This window comes from Chinchilla lanigera, unplaced genomic scaffold, assembly GCF_000276665.1.
Source record: "Chinchilla lanigera isolate Chin_1 unplaced genomic scaffold, ChiLan1.0 scaffold00090, whole genome shotgun sequence".
NCBI lineage: Eukaryota > Metazoa > Chordata > Mammalia > Rodentia > Chinchillidae > Chinchilla > Chinchilla lanigera.
The window spans coordinates 7,431,044-7,452,564 of record NW_004955491.1 but is presented as its reverse complement, the minus strand read 5'-3'; the positions used below and the strand labels follow the sequence as shown (position 1 = coordinate 7,452,564).

At 45.8% G+C, this 21,521-nt stretch overlaps 1 protein-coding gene across 2 annotated transcripts in view; it reads right to left on the bottom strand.

Moving 5' to 3' along the window:
* The window catches only part of Dpp6 (dipeptidyl-peptidase 6), an 842,230-nt gene that overhangs the window by 715,385 nt on the left and 105,324 nt on the right, over positions 1–21,521 (bottom strand). Inside the window, exon 1 of one of the 2 annotated variants that reach the window (XM_005404854.2) lies at positions 21,153–21,488. The exons of the other annotated variant lie outside the window; for it this stretch is intronic. Coding sequence (XP_005404911.1) covers positions 21,153–21,203 — 51 coding nt within the window. The 5' untranslated portion in view covers positions 21,204–21,488. Of the gene's footprint in view, positions 1–21,152; positions 21,489–21,521 lie in introns of those variants that run through there. 2 annotated transcript variants of the gene reach the window in all.

Below are 21,521 nucleotides of genomic sequence, written 5' to 3'. Positions count from 1 at the left end.
AAGGGGAGCAGCTAGCTTCTGACACTCAGAAGATGGTCCGTGTTTCCAGTACAGAGCTCTCAACTGTGAAAATTTGATAACGCATTGCAAGTAAGAGCCTTCCCGAACTGGCTGTTGTCTCTCGCTATGGTTCCTCAGGCTGAGACCCACACAAAACATTCAACCCATTCCGCAGGCAGGAGCACCCGCAGCCAGGCAGGAACAATGGGCTCCTTTGCACAGCTTTAAAATGTTTCCAAGGTTTGCAAAAGCACCGCATAGCAATGGCCCCAGACTTGGACTCAGTAGTTTTTTGTCTTGCAAACAGAAAGTTCAAGGGAGCTGGGTTGGGCTTGCTCGAATATTGAGTATGCAGCAAGTGAAAGAAAGATGTACTTGGTACTGGTCCTAACTACAGCTCCGGGTCCAGGGAGGTAAAAATTGAGGTCAGTAAGAGTATTTTTACAGTCTAGGAGAGGCAACAGCAAATAACTTCCTGCTAGGATGACTCTGTTTTGAGACTCAATGATATTTTATGTAGTTTACAGATACATGAGGAAACAATGAATCTACATCACAAGAGTTATTGTATTACTCCTAGCTCAAATCAAAGAGTAGCTATGCAAAGACTGGAAGAACCTCAGGCTTAAGGGCAAGCCATTACTTCAAGATAAGGATGGATTGTAAGACCCAAACACAGTTTTATGTAGAAAAATTTTTGCTACAGAGGTGAGACCTCGGTCATTGGTCCCCAGCTAACATACTCATGGTTACAGGGTCTTGAATAGATACCATGATGTTCAGAAGCTAGGCTGTTGATGTTCACACATTACCTTTTTCAGACTATCCAGACAGTTGCTATATTTTATAGGTTAGCACAACCGCAAAGAGCTCGTTAGAGTGTTCACAGGGAAGCCACTGAGATCACCTGGTAAATGGAGCTCATAACTCAGCTCCCCCCACCCCATAAAATGTGTGTGTGTGCTTGCGTAAAATTTGAAAAATTTAATTTTTCTCCATTTAGAAGAAAAATTAGAGTAAAACTCCTTAGAGAAAAATTGGGTTTGGGAAATTTCAATATGCAGAAGATTGCCCTAATTTTAATCCTCGTGTTGTTTCTTTTTCAAGCTCACCCTATTATTCTCAACAACCCACTTCTCTACCTCCATTGCTTTCCTCTTACAAATAGCTCTGTAGGATATGCTGCAATTTTTAGTATCTCTAAATCCTTCTAAGCACCGAATTCAAAGAGCTATTTTGGCAGTTGAAATGGAATAGGAAAGAGACTTCGGAGCCAGGTTGGGAGATGCAGGTCTTTGCAGAGAGGCCCTTCAACTGCAGGGCATGTCCCGGGCAACCTCTACCGCAGCGCTCCCTCTCAGCACCCGCCCATATCTCCCCGGGCTGCTACTTCCTGCCTGCATCCTGGGCGCTGGTCCCTGATCCTTTTCACTGAATGTGGATAAAATGGTTCTGCAGTGATTTAAACTCCGGGAAAGCAGGGATTACATGATATGTAGGTCATAATTTCAAAACCCTGAAAGCTCCTTGAAACTCATTTGGGAACAAAATGTTTTGTCCCTTGAACTCCTTTAGGGACAAAACGTACAGGCTGAGGCCCAGACGCGGAGACCTCAGGACACAGACACTGCTCACGGTGATGTGGAAGAACAGGACCCTGCAGGTAGGAAATGCAGAGGATCACGTTAAACCCAGAGGAGGATAGGCTGGGCGACAGCCCCGGAAGGAGGGCATGGGACACCGGAAGTGAGGAAGAGGACGAGGTCACAAGAGTCACGTACCGTGTGAGCTGGTTCACAGGCCGACTGCCATGGGAGCTAAGCTTGAACCTGGCTGGAGACACCCAGGAAAAGGTAAGCACCAGAGCCTGAGCACCCTGAAGAGGAAGCAGTGACGTCTGAATGTTAGGCCTGCCCGGGACAGGGCAGGCAGTGACTGGCAGAGAACAGCACCTCAGGGACACCAGATTTTTAATTTTTATTCACTCATTCATTTTTATTTTTACTTTACATGTATTTATTTTCACTAATACACGTTTGCATTACATAGTGCTGTTATGCTCATCTTAGGAGCTAGGTACATGTACATAACACGTCTGAACTCTTTTTAACCAGTCCCTCCCCCTCCAGATTGCCTTCCTGTTTGCAAAAGCGCCATCTCCCTGCTTCCTACTGTCTATATTTTATGTTGCTCTTTATTTATACTTTGGGTTTCTCAGATAAGAGAAACCGTGTGATAGTTAAGCTTGTGTCTGATTTATTTCACTTAATGTCATGCTCTCAGGCTGCATCCATATTTCTACAAATGACTCAAGATTATCCTTCTGTGTGGCTGACTTGGAATCCACTGTATATATACATGCCACGGTGTCTTCTTCATCCGTTCGTCTGCTGATGAACATACGGGCTGCTTCTGAGATTTAAGTATTGTGAATAGTGCTGTCATACACACGGCTATGCACGGATCACTGTAATATGATGCCTTCAGTTCTTTTGGGAAGTCATCTGGAAAGGATTAAGTGGAATTTCTAGATTTTGTTTTTTGAGGAATCTCTATGCTGATTTCCACAGTGGTTGTACTAGTTTACATTCCCACCAACAGTGCAGAAGGGTTCCTTCCATGAGAACATGCTTGTCCCTGTCATATGGAAGGCCAGGTATTCCCGAGGTGGTGGCACTGCTCCTCCACAGAGACAAGGACCAGCGTGCACACAGGTGGCTCTGCAGGAGCTGTTACAGGAGGCTGTGCCCTGCCACCTGCCCACAGGAGAGCCTCAGCTTGTTCCACTAAGACCAGGGCCATCGTAAGTTTTGCATGAACCATTTGGGGAAAAGAAAGGCTAAAGTGACCAAAAACTAGATTGCATTTCTTGATGCTTTTCACTGAAATAGGCTTAATTCTTTTAAAGTATTTTCAGTATGGCCAGTCATATTTTCATTCAAATGCAAAAAGTTAGACTACCTAGCTAGTCCTTCGCTTCATGACAGTGACCATAAGCAACTCTACAGTGAAACCCTTAAAGACAGCAGCTTTGGCTTCCGTTTGATACATGGTAAACTGTTAGAGAAAAACAGCACATTCTTAGTGCAAGAACTACAAAAAAAGGAGGTGTCTTTCTATCTCCAAGTCAGTAGGATTAAAATAACCAAACATCAAATGTGTAACTGTTTCAGGGTTCTGTCCTTATCTCAACGTGGCCTGAATGCTTCCATTTAAAACTCTTAACTTTCAGATTAAGTCTGTCATTTATCCTCTGAGGAATAAACTGACGTTTCCTGGCCCTTTACTGCATGTGTTACCAAAAACACGGGCTGCTACATTAAAAACTTCTAACACTCGGTGTAATTCCTAATCCCGATGGATCCGCTGAATCCAGTCTGCAGTACCATGCACCAAGAGCCTTGCACACAAACACTTCATTTGGATTTCATTTTTATGTCAGGGCATCAGATTCTGTTGTCTCTTTCTGCTAAACTAAAATCTGCCAGCCACTAATTTCTACCCAGGGAAGTGGATCTCTCAAAATCATACAAAATGAGTCTGATCCTATTTCAGTGAGTGCCTTCCAGATGTTTGTAAGTGCTTGGCACAGCCCCTATTCCTCTCGGTTTTCTTAGTATTGGGTCTCTTGAGAGAAATGGAACCAACAGGACATAAGGAGAGAGATTTATAGGAAGCAACTGGCTAATGTGACCACAGGAGCCGCCAGGTCCAAAATCGGCAGGGTGGGGACCCAGGAGAGCCGGGCCTCAAGTCCAAAGGGCCTCTGCCACGGAAGTCTGTCCTACTAGGGGGAACATTGGTCTTCTGTCCTACTGAGACCTTCAACTGCTGGAACAAGACCCACCCACATTAGGGAGAGTCATCCATTTTGCTCAAAATCCACTGATTTAAACACTAGTCTTATCTGAAAATGCCCGCCTGCAAACATGCAGAAAGACACAACTGCAGCCCAGCCAAGCTGACATAAAATAACCATCACACTTGAGGTAAGCATCATGGCTGACCTCAAATCTCCACAACCAACACAAGTTCTACCCCTGCATGGTTCTCATGTGCACCAGTGTGTTACTCAGAGCTGGAAATCCAGCTGTGATCTGATCTTCACACACAGCCTTTGAGGTCAGTTTAACAAATTTCATTAATTTAGCAAAACCTGCAATATTTCTCTTCCATTTTGATATGGATTTCTCTATAAACACTGAGTTTAACAGCCTGTTAGTGCTTTAAAAATACTTACTCACAAAGAAAAATACACGGATATTTTTCTGCTCATCTCCTTTTTTCCCCCAATTTTCACAGAGGTCCTACCACCCACCTTCACTTTTGTTTTGATTTCTGTTTCTTCACTCTAACCAGCTCTTTCTCATTTCTCTGATCTTTGGTCCCAAGACCAAATGGTGATTCCATTTCCACTCTGTAAAGTGATGCCCTCCAGAGGTTGTGCCCCAGTTACTGACCTGTGCTTCCTGCTCTGGCATCTAACAACCAAATCTGCACACCTAGTTGAAGCTGTCCTTAGGCCTTTTCTTAGTAAAGTTCTTCTGTGTCTTTTTGTAACACTCATAAATTGTAGCTAAGATTTGCTTTAAATTTCATTTAAATTCTTCTCATTTCAAAATCCTCACTGTAGTAGTAAAATGCCAATTTATAGTTTTTTCCATCATGTTTAAGAAACAGTCATAATTATATTTTGATTTTTACCCTAGAGTGATAATTTAGAGCAAATAGCTTTCTCATCTGTGATGTCTTATATAGACAGGGCTTTAAAATACTTTTCTTACTTATAAAATATTCAAACCCAGACTACATCAGTGTTGAAATAACAACAGTCTTCATTTATGTTTTGTGATATTTGTACCTTATTAGTTGCTCGATCAGTTGTCTCCTGTTTCTTAATGATCTGTATTTAACTGTCTGTACCTAATTAGTTGCACGATCTCCTATCCACTTCTGCCCCTATAATGTAAGCCCCGGGGGAAGGAAAAGGCAGGATTATATTACAGTCACCCATGTGTCTTTAGATCTGTATAAAAGACACTCTGTAAGCATTACACAGCTGCCCCTGTCACACTGTCATTCTGGGAACTATCAGGATGAGATTCTAGTGCTCCCTACCACCGCCAGAGCCTCTTGCCATCCCCACCCCCCTTTTAGTGGATCATCAGCCATCAGAGAACCCCATTAACCCCCTCCCCTCACCCGGTGCACACGGATTAGAATGCTGAGCTTCAGGAAATCACCCCACATGTGGGCACCGAAGAACAAACGGAGAGGAACCCAAGAATTAGCTAATTTTGGGTCTCCAGTTCACAAAATGTCCTCCTGTCTGCCTCTCTGCATGGGCAGCCCAGGCCAGGACACCCCTTGCTTGTCAGAAACGGTGAGTGACAATTTCAGAACACAGGAAAAAGTCCCTGTTCCCACAGTGCTCCCCCACACTGCGGAGATCTCCAGGGTTGCTGCTCTGTGAGGTCAGTGCGGGGTATGAACGCAACCGTAAGGACACAGCCCTTGACCCCAGCACCTAACTCCTACCATGAGTGATGTGAGAAAATGTAAAAAGATAAAACAAAAAGCAAAGGCATGGGCAGTGCCTGCTGAGCTGAATAGTGGCACAAGCTTCCAGGGACCCTTCCGGGGGTGACAGTCCTGGTGGCATTAGTGAGATCTTCTTGTGTATCCATCAGTGTCTTCTTAGTCTGAGACACACACACACTCCGCGCAGTGTCACGTACATCTGAGTTGGATGCTGGCCTTCCCCTATGTCGTTGGGGACTGCAGGCAGTCCTCTGATTGACCTCCTTTAACCTTCACAGGAAAACTGAAGGCAATATTCCCGGCCTGCAGGGCTGCTGTGGCACGCAGAGGGGCTCATGAGATGTGCTATGCAAAGCATGCATCGCATCGTTCGCTGCAAGTCAGCACTGCACCAGCCAGCCCTTGGAAGCAAGGCAGCGGGAAGGCTGCTCTTTGGACCCGACTAATTCCCTTGCCCAGCACCCTACACAGTCTCTCCTCAGGGGCTCCTCTCCCCCACACTGTGAGTCCCTCACGTTTCCCTTCTAGGACCTGCCTGTGCTGCCTTTGGTGTTCTGTGGAGGTGTCTTCTTGCTGGTAGATTCTTGGATAGGGCATGTCACAAATCTCACTCATTTAAATGTTGTGGGTTGTAAGGACAATTACAAATTTAAAATAAGAGGCTTCATTCTCCTCATCTAAAGTAAAGGGGAAGGCACCCCTTTCCCCCTTTTTCTTATAGAATTTGCCGTACAGGACTTATCATGGTAAGCCTTCATGAATCTCTTTCAAATGCATCACTCCAAGGACTAGGTGGTGGGTGTTCTGTCAACCTCCTGACCCATGTTGAAATGTAAACATGGTGGGGGAGGTAGAGACAGAGACAGGGAGACAGAGAGGTGGCGGGGAGAGAGAGACAGAGACAGAGAGGGAGAGAGCGCTCACTTCTCTTTCTGTCAACGTCTGGAGGCTGATCCTTGGGCTTCTGGCTCCAACTTGCAAAACTAGGTCCTGTCTGGGAGACACAAAAGCTTGTTTTTCTTCTGGAGAAAGCCAATAAGCAGTTGTGGTGACACAGCTGTCACTCCAATTCCCAGGTAAATTTGGAATGAGCTATGTATTGGGTGACAATACAATATTATACGATGACAATGTTGTCAGCCCCTCTTACTTAAGGACTGTTTATAGTGAAAACACGCCTTTAATGGGTTCTGTCTGCCTGGCCACCTAAAGGGACAAGATTTCTCTCTGTCTCTGCTACCTCCCAGCTTACTGCCTTCAGGTGCACCACATTCTGCTGAACACTTACTCAAATAATGAAAGTGCTCTCTTTCCCTGCTATCTTTATGGAGATGATTTCTAGGTTGGGAGATTTCATTTGCAGTAACATTTCCCCAGCAGGGTCTGCTCTAAGGACTCCACAGGAGAATGCCAGAGCAGACTGGAGCTCAGAAGACCTTGCCCCAGTACATGTCATTTTGGACATCAGAGAAGGCCCCAGCAAGTGTCAAGGGCAGGGCGGGACTCTCCATGAAATTCCCTTTTGGACCCAAAGACCTGAGCACCAAAGGGGGACAGAGTTGCTGTCAGTCTTCTTACTGTCAGTCACTAAGCTAGTATCACAGAAGAAAAATGAAAATCAACACACTTAAGAGCCCAGGAGAACTTTGTTTCAGTACGTTTTCTAGGACCACTCATTTCTGTTAAAAATCATTCACTCTCCCTTAAAAACTGTCTTGAGTCCCCCACCCCCACCCCCCATTTCCCCTCTGGAAGAAGATACTTGAGCCTCAACATCTGGCTTTTCTTTGCATTGCATATTTTGCATGGCTACCATGCACCTGTGCCTTAATAAATTTCCATGCTGTTTCTCCTGTTAATGACTAGTGCGACATTCCTTTGTTGTTCAAATTTTTTGTGGGGCTGTGTATCAGGAATCAAACTCAGGGCCTCGCATTTGCCAGGTTGGCGCTGTCCTGCTGAGTTATAACCCTGGCCCTGACTCCTGACAGTCTGAGCAGAGTCCACTCAAATACTGAATCTTCAGTCGGAAAGCCTGAGTGTCCCTGAATACCAGATCATATTTTTTCTATGACTGAACTGTGGCTCAAGGTGCACATGCCTCCCCTGATTGGTATTTGATATTAAGGAACTGAGGCAAGAAAGAAGGGAAAACAATTTCAACACAGTAAGAAGAGCTTCTAGAATACTCACTGTGACAAGATCTTGAGGCAAGCTGAATTAACCTAAAAGAACTGTCTGCAATGATTATGGATGTTTATTACTCAAATATGGCTGCAGGAAGAATTCTCCAGGTCAGTAAGAAACAACAGGGGTTCATCTTATGATACCGGATCTACAGAAAACTCTTACTGCTATCGTTTGGATCTACACTGTTTCCTAAAGGTCCCCAGCCCTGGGCACTAGTGGGAAGTGGTAGGACATTTCAGAGATGAGGTATGGTGGAAGGAAGTTAGGTCACTGGAGATGTGACCTTGAAGGGAATATTAAGGTCCCAGTCCCTTCCTCTCTCTTTGCTTCCTGGATGTCATGAGGGTACTATTTCCTGTTACATCTTCCCTCCATGACGTACTGGTAATGTGGCCACAGGTCCAAAGCAACAAGATCAAACGTCCATGGAATGATGCCTGGGAAACCACAAGCCAAAATAACTCTTTCCTCTTTCTAAGCTGTTTATCTCAGGTGTTTTATTACAGTGAGGGAGGCGGACATACCTACTATACAAGGATGCTGTCTGTGGAGTCACAGCAGTTGGTTCTAGGGAAGGCTCACATCATCTTAGCAAGAGGAAGCTTCTTTACCATTAGGTGACCAGTCTTAATCGCCTTTTCTCCTCATCTTTTTCTGCTATACTTTTACAGGGCAAATTTTCTTTTCTCACCAAACTGCGTGACCATCTCAGAAGCTGTACCATCACTGTAGACAGGGAAGAGGGCTCCAACTCTGGCCAGCACCACACCGACATCCCAGCTCTTCTTCATCTCTTAAAACCCTACAGTGAATCTGCTTCTAAGGAGCTAATCTTCATGGAAAATTCTACTCCCCATATATTTCCAGGGTGGTCCTGAAACAGTTCAGAGCACTTGGAGTGTCCCAGATCCCAGGAAGCTTTAGGAATGCATTAGCTGTCATTAGCATTGTTAATGTAGCAGGAAATTTTAAAATTTGCATAAGCGCATTTTAACATTATCTCCTTTATATGTACTGAGGAAGAGGCGGAAGAAAAGCCTTTGTGGTAGACTTTAGAACTGGGAGTCTTATACACACTAATTAACATTTCCTAGATGTCTGAAAAAAATGAACCACTTTAAATAATCACAGCCAAAAATAAACTTTAGAGAAAATGCCCAATCCTTCCTTAATAACAAACTTAAAAATGACAAACGTCTTTTTTACCTTAATTCTACCCACATAAATGCTTTATAGTGAATCAAATTTAAAGTAGAATGGTTTCACTAAGAAAGCAAAATTATCTCGGGGCCATGACTCATAGACCTGCTTGCTACCAAAAGACATCCTGCAGATAAGGCTGGAAAGAAAACATAATCATGACAACCTCAGAATTAAAAAATAAGAGGTTTAGCTCTCTTAGTTTAAAATAGAGACAATTCCACCATCACACCCCCACCCCCAGCATACAACTTTTCTCTCCAAATTTCTTTCTCTGTCCTTTATGAATGGATGTATCACAGACCAGGGACAGCCTCTTTGGATGTAATCAGGGAGATAAACCATCTCTTAGTTTCCTGGCAGTAGAGGGGCTTAACTTGTCACCAGACTCTAAACTGTAAAACTTGGCTAACATAGAGGAATGGTCCACCTATATTGCTATATGGAAGGATGAGATTTCAATCTCTCTTTGCAATCTCTTTAGCAGACTGCCTGAGATGTCCATGATGTTCTGGTTTAATGCTTAGTAATAAAACCGTTTCCTTTCTCTCCTAACTTTGCAGTGAGGTTTTCTGGGTTGGAAGGAAGTTTTGTTTTTCGTGACAAGTCTCCAGCAGGAACTTGGACCTGTGACAGGTAGTGCTAAGAACCTCACAGAGGCTGTTCGGGATCCTCCCACAGGAAGTGCTGGGAGTGTAGTCTACAGACAGAACCAGTCCACACAGCTGGTCACTGCTTCTCCAGGAGCCAAGAACACAAATTCCAGGTATGATGTTTAGAAAGGCTCAGAGCAATGTGGACTCTACATGTTAGAAGAACACAAAGATTACGAATTGTAGTAATACAATTTTAATAAGTATAAAAATATCACAACATTACATTTTATATATAATGTGGGTTTGTATTTTGTGTCTCTTTCATTTTTTAAAATTATTTCATTTTGATTGTATTTTGCAAAAATACTGTTCCATGATGGCATAAAAATTTTTAAATACAAAATGCAGAACAACAACAGAACAATTCTTTCCCCATAGATAGGTTCAGAACTGACAAGTTTAAAGCTTTAAACTTTATCACCCAGCAGAATCCTCAGCCTCTGGGTTTTTGTCTAGTAATTCTGAGGGCCCCAAGAAAGTACAGTGTGGTAGGACTCAGATGTGGTGCCAGCTTCCCAGTACTGTAACAAAATGCTTTAAGTAATCAACAGCAAAAGAGGAAAGGTTTATTTTGGTTTACCATTTTGGAGGTTTCAGCCCATGGCCTGCTCCTTCAGGGCCTGTTTTGACGCAGCACCTATGCTAGGAGTGGGAGTTGAAGAAGCTGCGCCCCTTAAGGGAGTCAGGAAGTAAAAGAAGAGGAAGAGATTAAATTCCCATAATCCTCTTTGAGGGCACGCCCCCACCATGACCTCACTTCCTCCCACTAAGACCCCAGCTCTTAAAGGTTCTACTACCCTCAAGTGGCACCAAAAGCTGAAGACCAAGCTCTTAACACAAGGGTCTTTGTGGGCAGTTATGCAAACCACAGCACTGGGGGATGCTGATAGTATGGGTCCAGGCACCACTGGCTGAGAACCACTCTCTAGTATAGACTTCAGTGACCCTGTTTCACCTTCAGAAACTAAACTGTGGGCCAACATCAAGTTAATTCCCACATGCCCTTTATTTTGATGGTGAGGTCATAATGGTCTTCCCTGCCATAATGAGAAGGATGTATACCATCTTCCTATGTGTGAGTGTGCATGTGGGCACATCCAATCTACACTCATGCACATGCCCCAGTAATTGAAAAACACATCTGAAAATCTTTAAGCACTGTGAGATGCAACCCAAATACAGAAAAGTGCATCAAACATCTGCACAAAGGAAACACGACCATAAAGTAGCCTGTGACAAGTACTGGAACCACCCTGCTCCAGAACCACCCCCACACACCTCCCAACCAGTGCGCTCTCCGCTCGCCACAGACAGCCACTGCTGCGAACTGGATGATCATAAACCCCCAAGGGTCCTGAAAATTGTATCATTTCCACCAGGGATACTATGTCAATATCCATTAACAAGATATTTTACTTTTACCTGTTTTCTAACTTTACAAAAGTGAATTACAGATGTGTATCCTCTCAGCCTCAGCTTCTTCGGTTCAGTACTGTCTGAGAAAGTTCCCATGTTTCTGAGTGTGAAGTCATTCATTCTGCCGGGCTCTAGGATCCAGTGTGTAAGTTCAACCAACATGTGCATGTTCTCACTGCAGAGGGAGACTTAGGTTGGACCCAGTTTGAAGCTATCAGAAACATCTCTGCTACAAGTCTTCTTGTCCTTGTCTTGGGGGAGACAGTGTTTGAGTCATAAGGTACCTGGATCTTCAACTTTAGCAGCTCAGATGAAAATGGTTTCAAAGTTGTAGTCATTGCCCCACCCACTATCTGTGTACAAAGTTCCCATTGCTCTAATCTGTGTCTAAATTTGCTATGGGAATCTTTTCAAAACCTTAACTTTAATGTCTAAGAATGCTAATGTAGTTGAGGTGCTGAATGCAATTTTGTGAAATTCCACCGCCCAGAGAAGTGCTGCCCTATAGATCTAAGGTGAGGACTGGGCTGATGTTGCAGTGACACTGAGATACTGCGCTCCTGTCTGCCACAGGTGTCTCCACAGGTGTCTCCACAGGTGTCTGCCACAGGTGTCTCCCTTGGTCCCCCAGCAGTTTCTCCTGTGGCTGAGAGAGCTGGGGAATGCACAGGTGGGTGTTCACTTCCTGGTATTGCTGTTAGTACATCAGGTTCCTTGCTCCTCCCTGTTGGAAGATCCTAACAAGCAACCTGTGGCAGATGTTTCTGGCATCTAAATATGCTGCAGAAGAGGCTGAAGGATCTGGAACGACAGAGCCCAAGAGGCAGTACGCGGATTGTACATCCCTCCAGCCTTCTAGGCTCATCACTTCCTTCCAGCTGCAACTGGAAAGTAAACAACATCCACAGCATTGCTGCAGGCTGCAGAGATGCCGGCCCAGAAGTGGGAAATGCCTCCAGGCTCCTGGCTCACTCCTGCTGAATCATCTGTCCAAGTTTTCACTCTCATACCCACAAAAATGAAATAATCCTTGGTAGATCAAAAACTACAGCAAATGTCTACATTTTTTTAAAAAATGCATTATGATTTATTGAAAGTTATTGCCACGAATCCCCTTCAGGGTCATCCCCCTCACTTCAAACACACGTATCCCATCATTCCTGCCACTTTCTGAAGCAGCTCCAGAAGTCCTCTTCAGTAAGTATGTTTAATTGCACAGTTGTGACAGCCTGAATGTTTTTAATCAATCCATAATGTTTTCCTTTTATGGTCATTTTGAGTCTGGGGAAGAACCAGAAGTCAAACAGTAACAGATCTAATGAATAAGGCACAGGGAACACAGCATTATGTTTTTACAAGCCTATAAAACCCCACTGGATGGCACTTGCCAGGAGCATTCACCATATTTTTGATCACACCTCATAAAGAACCTCATGTGAGAGGACTCCAAGAACTGCTTCAGAGAGTGCCAAGAGCAACGGGACAAGTGTCTGAAGTAAGAGGGAGCACTCAAGGGAGATCCATGGCAATGTGTCTTTTACTGTAATAATTTTTTGTATTTAAACATTCACCATATATTTTGTTCACACCTCCTACCTGTCCTGTCAACACAATGCATTGTTCTAATAAGACAGTGTACTAAAACTATTTTATAAGCTACACAGGCTCTATGCAACCTGTCTTAGTTACTTTTCTCTCATTGCTGAGACAAAATACCCAACACCCACAAGTTAAGGGGGGAAAGGTTTATTTAGTTCACAGTTTGTAGAGGTTTCAGTCCATAATCGGCTGGTTCCAAGGCAGGGTGGCATGGCAGAGGGGCATCACAGAGGAGAAACAGTCCATGGTGATCAAAAGGTAGCAAAGCAACAAGGGGTGACCACAGCTCTTTCTCTATCCCTTGTATCGTATCCAGGCTACTTAGAGTGAGCAGCACTCACACCCTTAATCCTACCTAGTGCCCTTAAGCCTAGCACTGCACCATGAATCAATCCCAGCTTCACACAATCTAGATCCAGCCACCCCTGAAAAAGCCTCACCTATGACCGCATGAGGCTTTGGTGGACATCTATACACAAGCCATAACACAACTGCAAGCAATGAACATAATTAGTTTTGAAATGAAAGGTCAGGGATCTTTAAAAAATGCATACAATTTACAAATCATTGAAAGAGCAGCAAAGAAAAAGCTTCATAAAATTTACTCAAGATTTGATTTGATCGGGCCAGGGATATAGCTCAGGGGTACAAGCACCTGCCTGGCAAGCGCAAGGTCCTGAGTTCGATTCCCAGTACCAAAGGAAGTAAAAAAAGATTTGATTCAATCTAATAAACAGAAATTTCTAGGAAAACAGCATATTTAGAATCTAACTACAAAATCTTTTCTTTTCTGCTACAGATAATTATAGATAATATTTTTTAAATGTATTAAATTTTCTTTAGCATTAGCACAGAGAATCTACCAAATTACCTTGTGAGAATAAAAGAATTTTGGCCTTCAGGCTTGAAGACTATCAATTCTTATTTCCCGAAAGTATAGAATGCAAAGACACAAAAACCTGAGGTGAATTTGTACTGAGGTTAAGGACAGACCCTAGAAATTCCATTTGTAGATTAAAGTTCTGGAGTAATGATAAGCTGGTTAGTTTGGACTCCTCAAGCTCAGAGTCGGGCTGTTATTAATAGACGTTTTGTTGCATGTTGTTCATCTATAATCAACATCATCAAGTGAGAATTATTCAAAGTAAAATTATATGTAGCATAATAGGGACACGAGTCTAGTGGGGGAGGGGAGCTCACTTGCAAAGGTGCCTGTCACAGAAGACAGCGTGATGCCCCTGGGCTTCTCCCCTGGGTGGAACCTGATGCCATCTCAGCCAGTCCAGCTGGAACATTGCCAACCAGGCCCAGCGGCCAGCACAGCCAGCCAGCAATTGCTTTCATTTTCACAGATGAGTAACACCAGCCCAGAAACCAGAATGTCCTTGGCTCTCCTGGTTTATCATAGCATTGATATTTGTATTTAATAGCCACGGAAGTCAAGCAATCAGAGAGACTGTGCCTACAACAGCGCTCTTCAAGGAGATCTGCTGCCATGGCGTGCTGGCCAAGGGGCATGGGCAGTTCACACCTGAGGTGCCCGGGCATAGTGGGCTGTGGTGTGTGTGTGTGAGTGTGAGCATGTTCACAGTCACACACACACACACACACACACACACTTGCAGCTCTGCCTGTGTCATCAAGGCTGGGCCACATTGTTCTCTGTACATTGTGATTTATCAGCATATAAATTTATGCCATCCACTTGCTCTACCTGTGAATACTGACACACAGGAAGTTGGACCAATGAATGAGGAGATACCACATCGCTCGGGGCAGCAGAGGCTGTAGAGCTTGCTGTGGTGGGAAAGGTGATTTTCCGAGGTCAAGACTGAGGGGAGGCAGCAAGGCTGCGGTGATGGGAGGAATGCTACACTTTAGGAACAATCAATCTATTTGTTCCCAAACAATTTCACAGGGGACAGGGTCCAGATGCAGCCTGAGGAGTCACCGGAGTCATGGAAAATCCCCAAACTGTCCTGCTGGTCCAGGCTCCTCAGCCAGTCTCTGTACTACTTCCTCCTCTCTATTCCCCGCCTCTTGGTTTGAAAGGCGTCTTCAATGGACCACAGACAAACAATTGCATCTTCCAATGAAAATGACTCCTCTTCTCTGGGAGAGACAGAAAACCGGGGCTTCCTCAGGTGCCCCTGCTTTTCCCTCCCAGGGTACAAATGAGCCTAGAAAACTTTCAAGTCAAAGTTCAAACTAGAAGAAAGGAGCTAAAAGTTTTCACCATAAAAAAAAATGATCAGTGTTTGAAGAGATGGATATGTTTAACCTGCCGGGAACATTATACAATGTATAGCATGTATGGAAATTCTACATGCTAGCTTATTACAATGTGCAGTTATGCTTTTATGTATCAGTTAAAAATTAACTTTAAAAAACTGAATATGTTTCCTTGGTGTTCCTTCCTGATACCCTTTTCTTTCTCCCACATGTGCATTTTACTTTGTCTTCCTGCATTCTCCACCTGTCTTTCTGTGACTTCCTCAGGAGATATTTATCTTAAAAATTCACCTTTCAGCCAGTGGTTCTGGATCTTGGCAGTCCCACAGAACTGCTATGAAACTGATTAACACCCAGCAACGTCTCAGGGCAGCTAACTCTGGATCCCCCAAGTGTGTTGGGCTGGGGAAGGGGTGCCAGGCAGGGATGTGTGTAGACAGCTGAGAGCCTCCACCCTCCACCCTCCATGAGTGATTCTCAGTGTGTGTTATGGTTTGTGTCTGATGTTCCCCTCAAGCTTCATATGGCCCTAGGGGGTGGGCTTTTTGGAGGCAGTTGAATATAGAGTTTGTCTACTGTTGGGATTGCGGGTGTGAGTGCTATACCTGCCCTAGGGCAGGTAGCCTGCATACAATACAAGGCAGGAAAAGAGGTTTGCTCCTCTTTTACTTGTGTTGCTTTTGGTACCTTACACTGCCTGTGTGGGAGCCAGCTGCTTATGGACTGAAACCTCTACAAACTGTGAGCTAAGTGAACCTTTCCCTCTTTCACTCTGGGTGTCCAGTATTTTGTCCCAGCAAAAAGAGAAAAGTAACTAAGACAGCATGCATGCCCACAGATGTCCAGATTTCCCAAGACCTCCCAGCTGATACTGTCACCCTGGAGCCACTGGGCTAGCTGTGTGCACCTGGGCACTCAGATCAGCCTCTGCTCGGGAACTCCTGGGTCCAAGCATGCTTCTGAGTTCTAAAATGTGCTCTTGTTAATCAAATAAAACTGGCTCTCATAACTGAAACAGTCCACAGAATTCTGCTCTATTGTTGAATTTATTTTAAACTAATACAAAAGAAAAGGATAAAAGAAAGGAAAAAAAAGGAAAGAAAAAATTGGTCTGGGATACCTTCATTTATCTCCTTAAATAAAGAGGGCATTGAGGCAGCAGTTATCCTCTAAAGAGAGAGCATGCACTTCAATTTTAGTATAAAAGTGGAAACAACTGGAATTTGCTTTCCTGTTACCTAATAAGAACTTAAAATAAAAGGAAACGTTCAGCTAGGACTACAGGCCTTTCTCACAGTGCAGCCTGCGTTAAGCAGAGGAAAGATCAACTCTCCACTCGCTCAACAGATCCATCCCTTTGAGGGTTGATGACACAAAGCAGATGTCAGTGGAGTGAATGATGGATCGGTGCCGATATTTCAAAATGCACCATGTTTCTCAGTAAGAACACAGAGAGCTCAAGGAGGAAATGGGGAACAAGTTTTAAGTTATGTGGTCAGTGGCCAGGATGGGTTACAGGACAGGAAAGGGCCAGTTTAGTATACTTGCATTTCCAAACAGACCCAGAGAACACGTGAGGCCGAGACCAGCAACAGGCAGGACAGCCCTCCACCAAAACGCCTTTTGTAGGATGTTTTGTAAAGCAGCCTGAACTCACCCTGTCTTTCTGGCTTCGGGAACTTCTTCCTGCTAATTTGATCAACTTGGTACACTTTTACTTGCTGTTACTGTCTTAACGTCTTCCCCATCCCAGGAGCTGGTGTGAAGTGGGCTATTGCTTGGCCCTTTCTCCCGCGTGATGGAGAAGGCTGCTTCTAGGGTTGACGATTTTTTGAGGAATGCTGAGCAACCAGAAGTAGAGAGCTACCACCCTTAACACCCATCCTGAGACACCCAGGGACAACTCTCAGAACTTGGGGCCTTTGAAGTAATTTTTAGAATCCATTTTCAGAAGGCAAATTCTCCTGAGATTCCACGCTGAAATGCCCACATTTAGAACCAGCACCAAAGGTTTTATGTCACCAACCCACTGATCTGTCAAAAAGCAGCAAAAGCCGTGTTCTCAAGTACCCGAGGCTAAGGGAAGTATAGCCACACGAGAGAATATACCCCTACACACCACTTCGAGAACGCAGGTCTTGTTCCCAGGGGACTGGGCCCCACATGAGCCCTACATCTTGCCCCAAAGCCTCAGGGAGCATCTGCTCACCTGCGTTCCTTCCTTGTGGACCATCACAGCAGACAGCAGTCTGTCTGCTGACCTAAGTCTTGAAGTGCTGTGACGGCCAGAAAGAAAACTCTTACTTTGGACAGTTCAGAGCCTTCTAGAAGTTTGATCTACCATAGGAAGGGGAAGAAAATCATTCTCAAGAGTTCCTAGGCTTACAGTATTACAGCTAGATCCAATCAGGGACCAGAGATACAAAGCCAGCTCCAGTGCTGTGATGACTGACTGTGTCAAGTTGAGAAGTTTAGTTAAGAGAAAGACCCAGGGGCTGGGGATTTAGCTCAGCGGCAAAAAGCGCCTGCCTGGCAAGCGCAAGGTCGTGAGTTCAGTTCCCGGTACCGGAGAAAAACCAAAAAAAAAAAAAAAAAAAAAAAAAGAGAAAGACCCATCGTAGGGCAGTGTGTCAAAAGGGGAAATGAGGAAAGACTGATCCCCTTCTGTTTCTTAGGAGGAGATCCAGTCTTTGCCCTCACCTTGGACATGATCTCCTGGCTTCTGGCACAGACTTCAGCTTCTGGTGCAGATCCTTTCACACTTCATCCCAGACCCATGTGCCCCTTGATATGGACTCCCGCAAGACACTGCAATGAGCTCCAGATCTTGGACTGAATCCTTCAGTCTCCAGCGTGCAGACAGCCTCTGCATTCTCCGTCGCCCAGCTCTGTGGCTGACCGTCGTAAGCTGATCTCGTGATTTCTTATACATTTGTACATCTTGTGTTACGGCTGTTTCTCTAGTAAAACACTGACCGGTACAAGTGTCTACAAGGAAGAAAAGTTTAACTTTCCCTGTGCAGAAAATTCATGGATTGCAACCTTCCTGTAAATCCAAGCAACCAAGGGATCCTCCAGTATGGAAGTGGCTTGTAGACATGCAGCCTCTGTATGTGCTAATGTCACACTGGTCTCCAAAACCATGCCCAACCCTCGTTGACACACCACATACTTGAACACTCAACACAGGTATCAAGGAAGAGGGAAACTCCCGTGATCATAGGGTAGTTCCACCCACCTTTACTCAGCAACTCAACATAGGTGAAGGGCCCATATGAACACAGCAGGGAATTTAGCATGAGGCAATACCTCACAGGTAATAAAATTTCCCATTGATCCTAGAACCTTTGGGATGTCTCTGTTAAATAAACAGAGTATCAGCATATTGGTAATAAAGTAAGATGGGTTAAAAAATGCATGCCAGCCCCTCTATGAATCTTCAAATGTAGACTTTATAAAGATACAGTTACTTTTAAAATAATATTTTGTTCTAGGAAAGTAGCAAATCTTGATTTCTTTCAATGTGTTACATGACAGATTAAATGGTTAGTCTATGCATCCTGGAAATATTAGAAGCTCATGAAATAGACTCTTCCAGAGAAGGAGAAGTTGTGAACTGGTCCCACCAATGGCTTTGCATTTGCTGACTTGCCCCAAGAAGACCAGAGAGTGGACTGTATCTAATAACCTTGCCTTTCCTGAGCCATCCAACCGTGATCAAAAATCAACTCAGGAGAAAACCTGCATCCAGATTTAGCACAAGCCGGGGTGCTGCTCTGGCAGTCCTCAGGGCTCCCGGTAAGACAAAGGTATGCAAGTCCAGGATGTCACACACGCGAACACACACGAGAAGCCACTGGCTGCGGGAGTAGGCTCCGTGCCTGGCTGTAACAGCATTCAGCATTTCCCAAACTCTTCAGGCAGTATCAGGCCAACCAGGTTCTCTGTCTCCTCCACCCCTTGTAAATCTCAAACCTCAAGTGTGAGTCCAAATCTATGAACTGAGATTTGGCTTGTGTGACTCGGTGTGTGTGTGTGTGTGTGTGTGTGTGTGTGTGTGTGTGTGACCACTGACAGATATGACACAACATAAAGGCATTCTGGTCCTTCTGTTATGGATGTGCCATAACTCAACTGTCAGAAAAAGGAATAAGTCATCCAGATCCCATCTAGAAAACTAAATATCACCTGATTCCAAAGAGGTGCCAGATATCTGGGAGAGGCTATGATTGCCAGGATCCTCCACGGCAACTGATGAAAATTAGGGACCAGTAAATCTCATATTAATGATGCAAGTATGGGGTGATCACTGGATGGAAGCCACACACAGATTTAGTTGGAACTTGAAATTTCAAATGTTATGAACCGCAGAGTCCTAATTGTCAATTCAAAAATTGAAAGAACATTTAAAAGTTGAGTAAGACTGCATCTTGTTTCCCTGGGTCAGTATGAATGACTTTTAAAAATACTGCTCGCTGTAGAATTCTCTAAGCTCAGTTCAACTCACTCTAATGCTTCTTATTAAGGTGGGGGGGCACATACAGTGAACATCACCTGCCATACCCTTATTCCCAGCACGAGAGATGCGATCAGCAATCTTCACATTTTTCATTTTTGGAAGTAGAAGGCAGAGAAGGGAGTAATGGAAAGAAGACCTTGAATTTTTTAAATAAAGATCTCGTACAAAGTTGTTGCTCTACCATAACACACCATCTGCGATATGAGTAGAGATACTTATTTGATACTTATTTGATGTTATGTAATCATTGCTAATGTGTCATTATCAGTGTAACCCACCTGAATCCTTTAGCCTCTGTATGTAGTGTGGAGGTTGTACTAACATGCTGTGGCATGTTACAGAAAAGGAATTACAGGTGTGGGTGGGCATTTAATTGCAAACCGTAACTCCATATGTATTTCTGCCTGGTTCAAACACGAAATTATGCTGAACAATATGATAGCGTTTAAAAAAGGGTGGAAAAATTAGGAAAACAGGTATGTTTTCACAGATGCACAATTAGGTCAGCCAAGAACCTACAGGCTGAAGCAGCCCTGGGAGGGGCACGTGTGGTCATGGTGGCCTCATCTATGCTCACCGCACCCCAGCGTCGGTGTGGAATGGAGAAGGCAAGTTCTGACCCAACGCAGTGCTCCTCTACGCCAGGCAACAGGTGCCTTCCTGTGGGTGTGGCTAAGCCTGGCAGTTTGTGGATTAAAACAAATTCTCATTTCTTGTCTCTTTTTCCTTAAAGGGAAACCTCAAAACGGGCCACTCACTGGTTCTCCAAGCACAGCTCCCCACCCACTGCCCTGGACCTAAACCACTTTCATAAACAGCTCTAGATCTTGGCCTGAAAGAATGCTCCTCTGTCCTGCCTGACTTCTCCGAGCAACTTGGAAATCCCCACTCCCCGGCCCTTCCCTTGCTCAGAAAGGATGGGCCAGACGTGCAACCAGGATCCTTCATCCACACCAACACCTACAGGGTTAAAATATCGCTCAGATAAACGCGCAGACAATTCCCACAGAACAAGATGGCAACCTCCCGGTCCTCGGCCAGAGCCCAGAGATCCCGGCACCCTGACCCACGCCCCAGGCTTCAGGAATCCTAAGCAGGTGTGCTGCCAAGGCCAGGAGAGCCAGGGGGACGCAGGCAGGGAAGGGTCGGCGCTGGGAAGGCGCCACACTCAGTCCTCAAGTTACCAAAGTTATCCACGCCAAGATGCCCCTTGGCCTGCAGCCGCGGTGCACGGTCATCTCTGGGGAAAGACGTGCCTTTGTTACTCTGTGGCACAACCTTCTGGGGAAGTCGTCCTTCCGAAACCTGGGAGCAGGGCCCCGCCGGGTGGGCAGCCACGGACGCGGGGTGCGGGTGAGCAGGGCAGAGCGGTGGGGCGCGCCCCGAGCGCAGCAGAGGCTTGGCCCTCCCCAACAGGTCTCAGCCCCGGGCACTCGCAGCCCCGAGGCCGGCGCGGGCGGCGCGGCCCGGTGGCCCGGCCCTGGCTGAAGAAGTGACCCCCATCCCTGCGTCTCCTCCAGCACAACCCAGGTCAGCCGCTCGGAACTCGCACAGACATGCATCTTCGAGGGCTGCCGGCACCGTGCGCCCAGACACAAAGCCTCGTGCCCGGAGGACCGCGGCCGCGAAGCCGGCAAGTTGCGATTCTGGCCACGCGGGTCCCCGCGCCCGGCGCCGCCGGGTGGGTTCGGCGGGGAGCGGCCGCCGCACGCGCGCGTGGGGACCCGTGGCGGTCGCCCCCGGGATCCCGGGACTCGGACCCGGCGAGGCGGACCCCCGCCCCGCGTGCCCGCACTCACCATCACGTTCCCCTGCATCTTGGCGGTCTTGATCATCGCCTTTTCCTTCATCTTGCCCGGAGTCTGAACCCGACCTCTGATCAGGGAAGAGTAACTTAATCCATGGTCCTGGTGAGGATTAAAGTAGACACCCGCCCGGCTCACGACTGGGTGGAGGCGGCTTTTTGAAGAAACAAAAAAAAGGTATCTTCCCGGTCTTCGGTCGCCCCTCCCGGACTCGCGCCGCCCGGCTCGCACCCTGAGGGATCCCCGCGGCGATCAGGTCTTCTCGCAGCGCCGGCCGCAAACACGGAGGGCTGGGCGGCGGGCGGCTTTGAACAAAAAGCCGGGAGCCGGGCGGGCGAGGCTGCGGCGGGCGGAGCGCGGGCG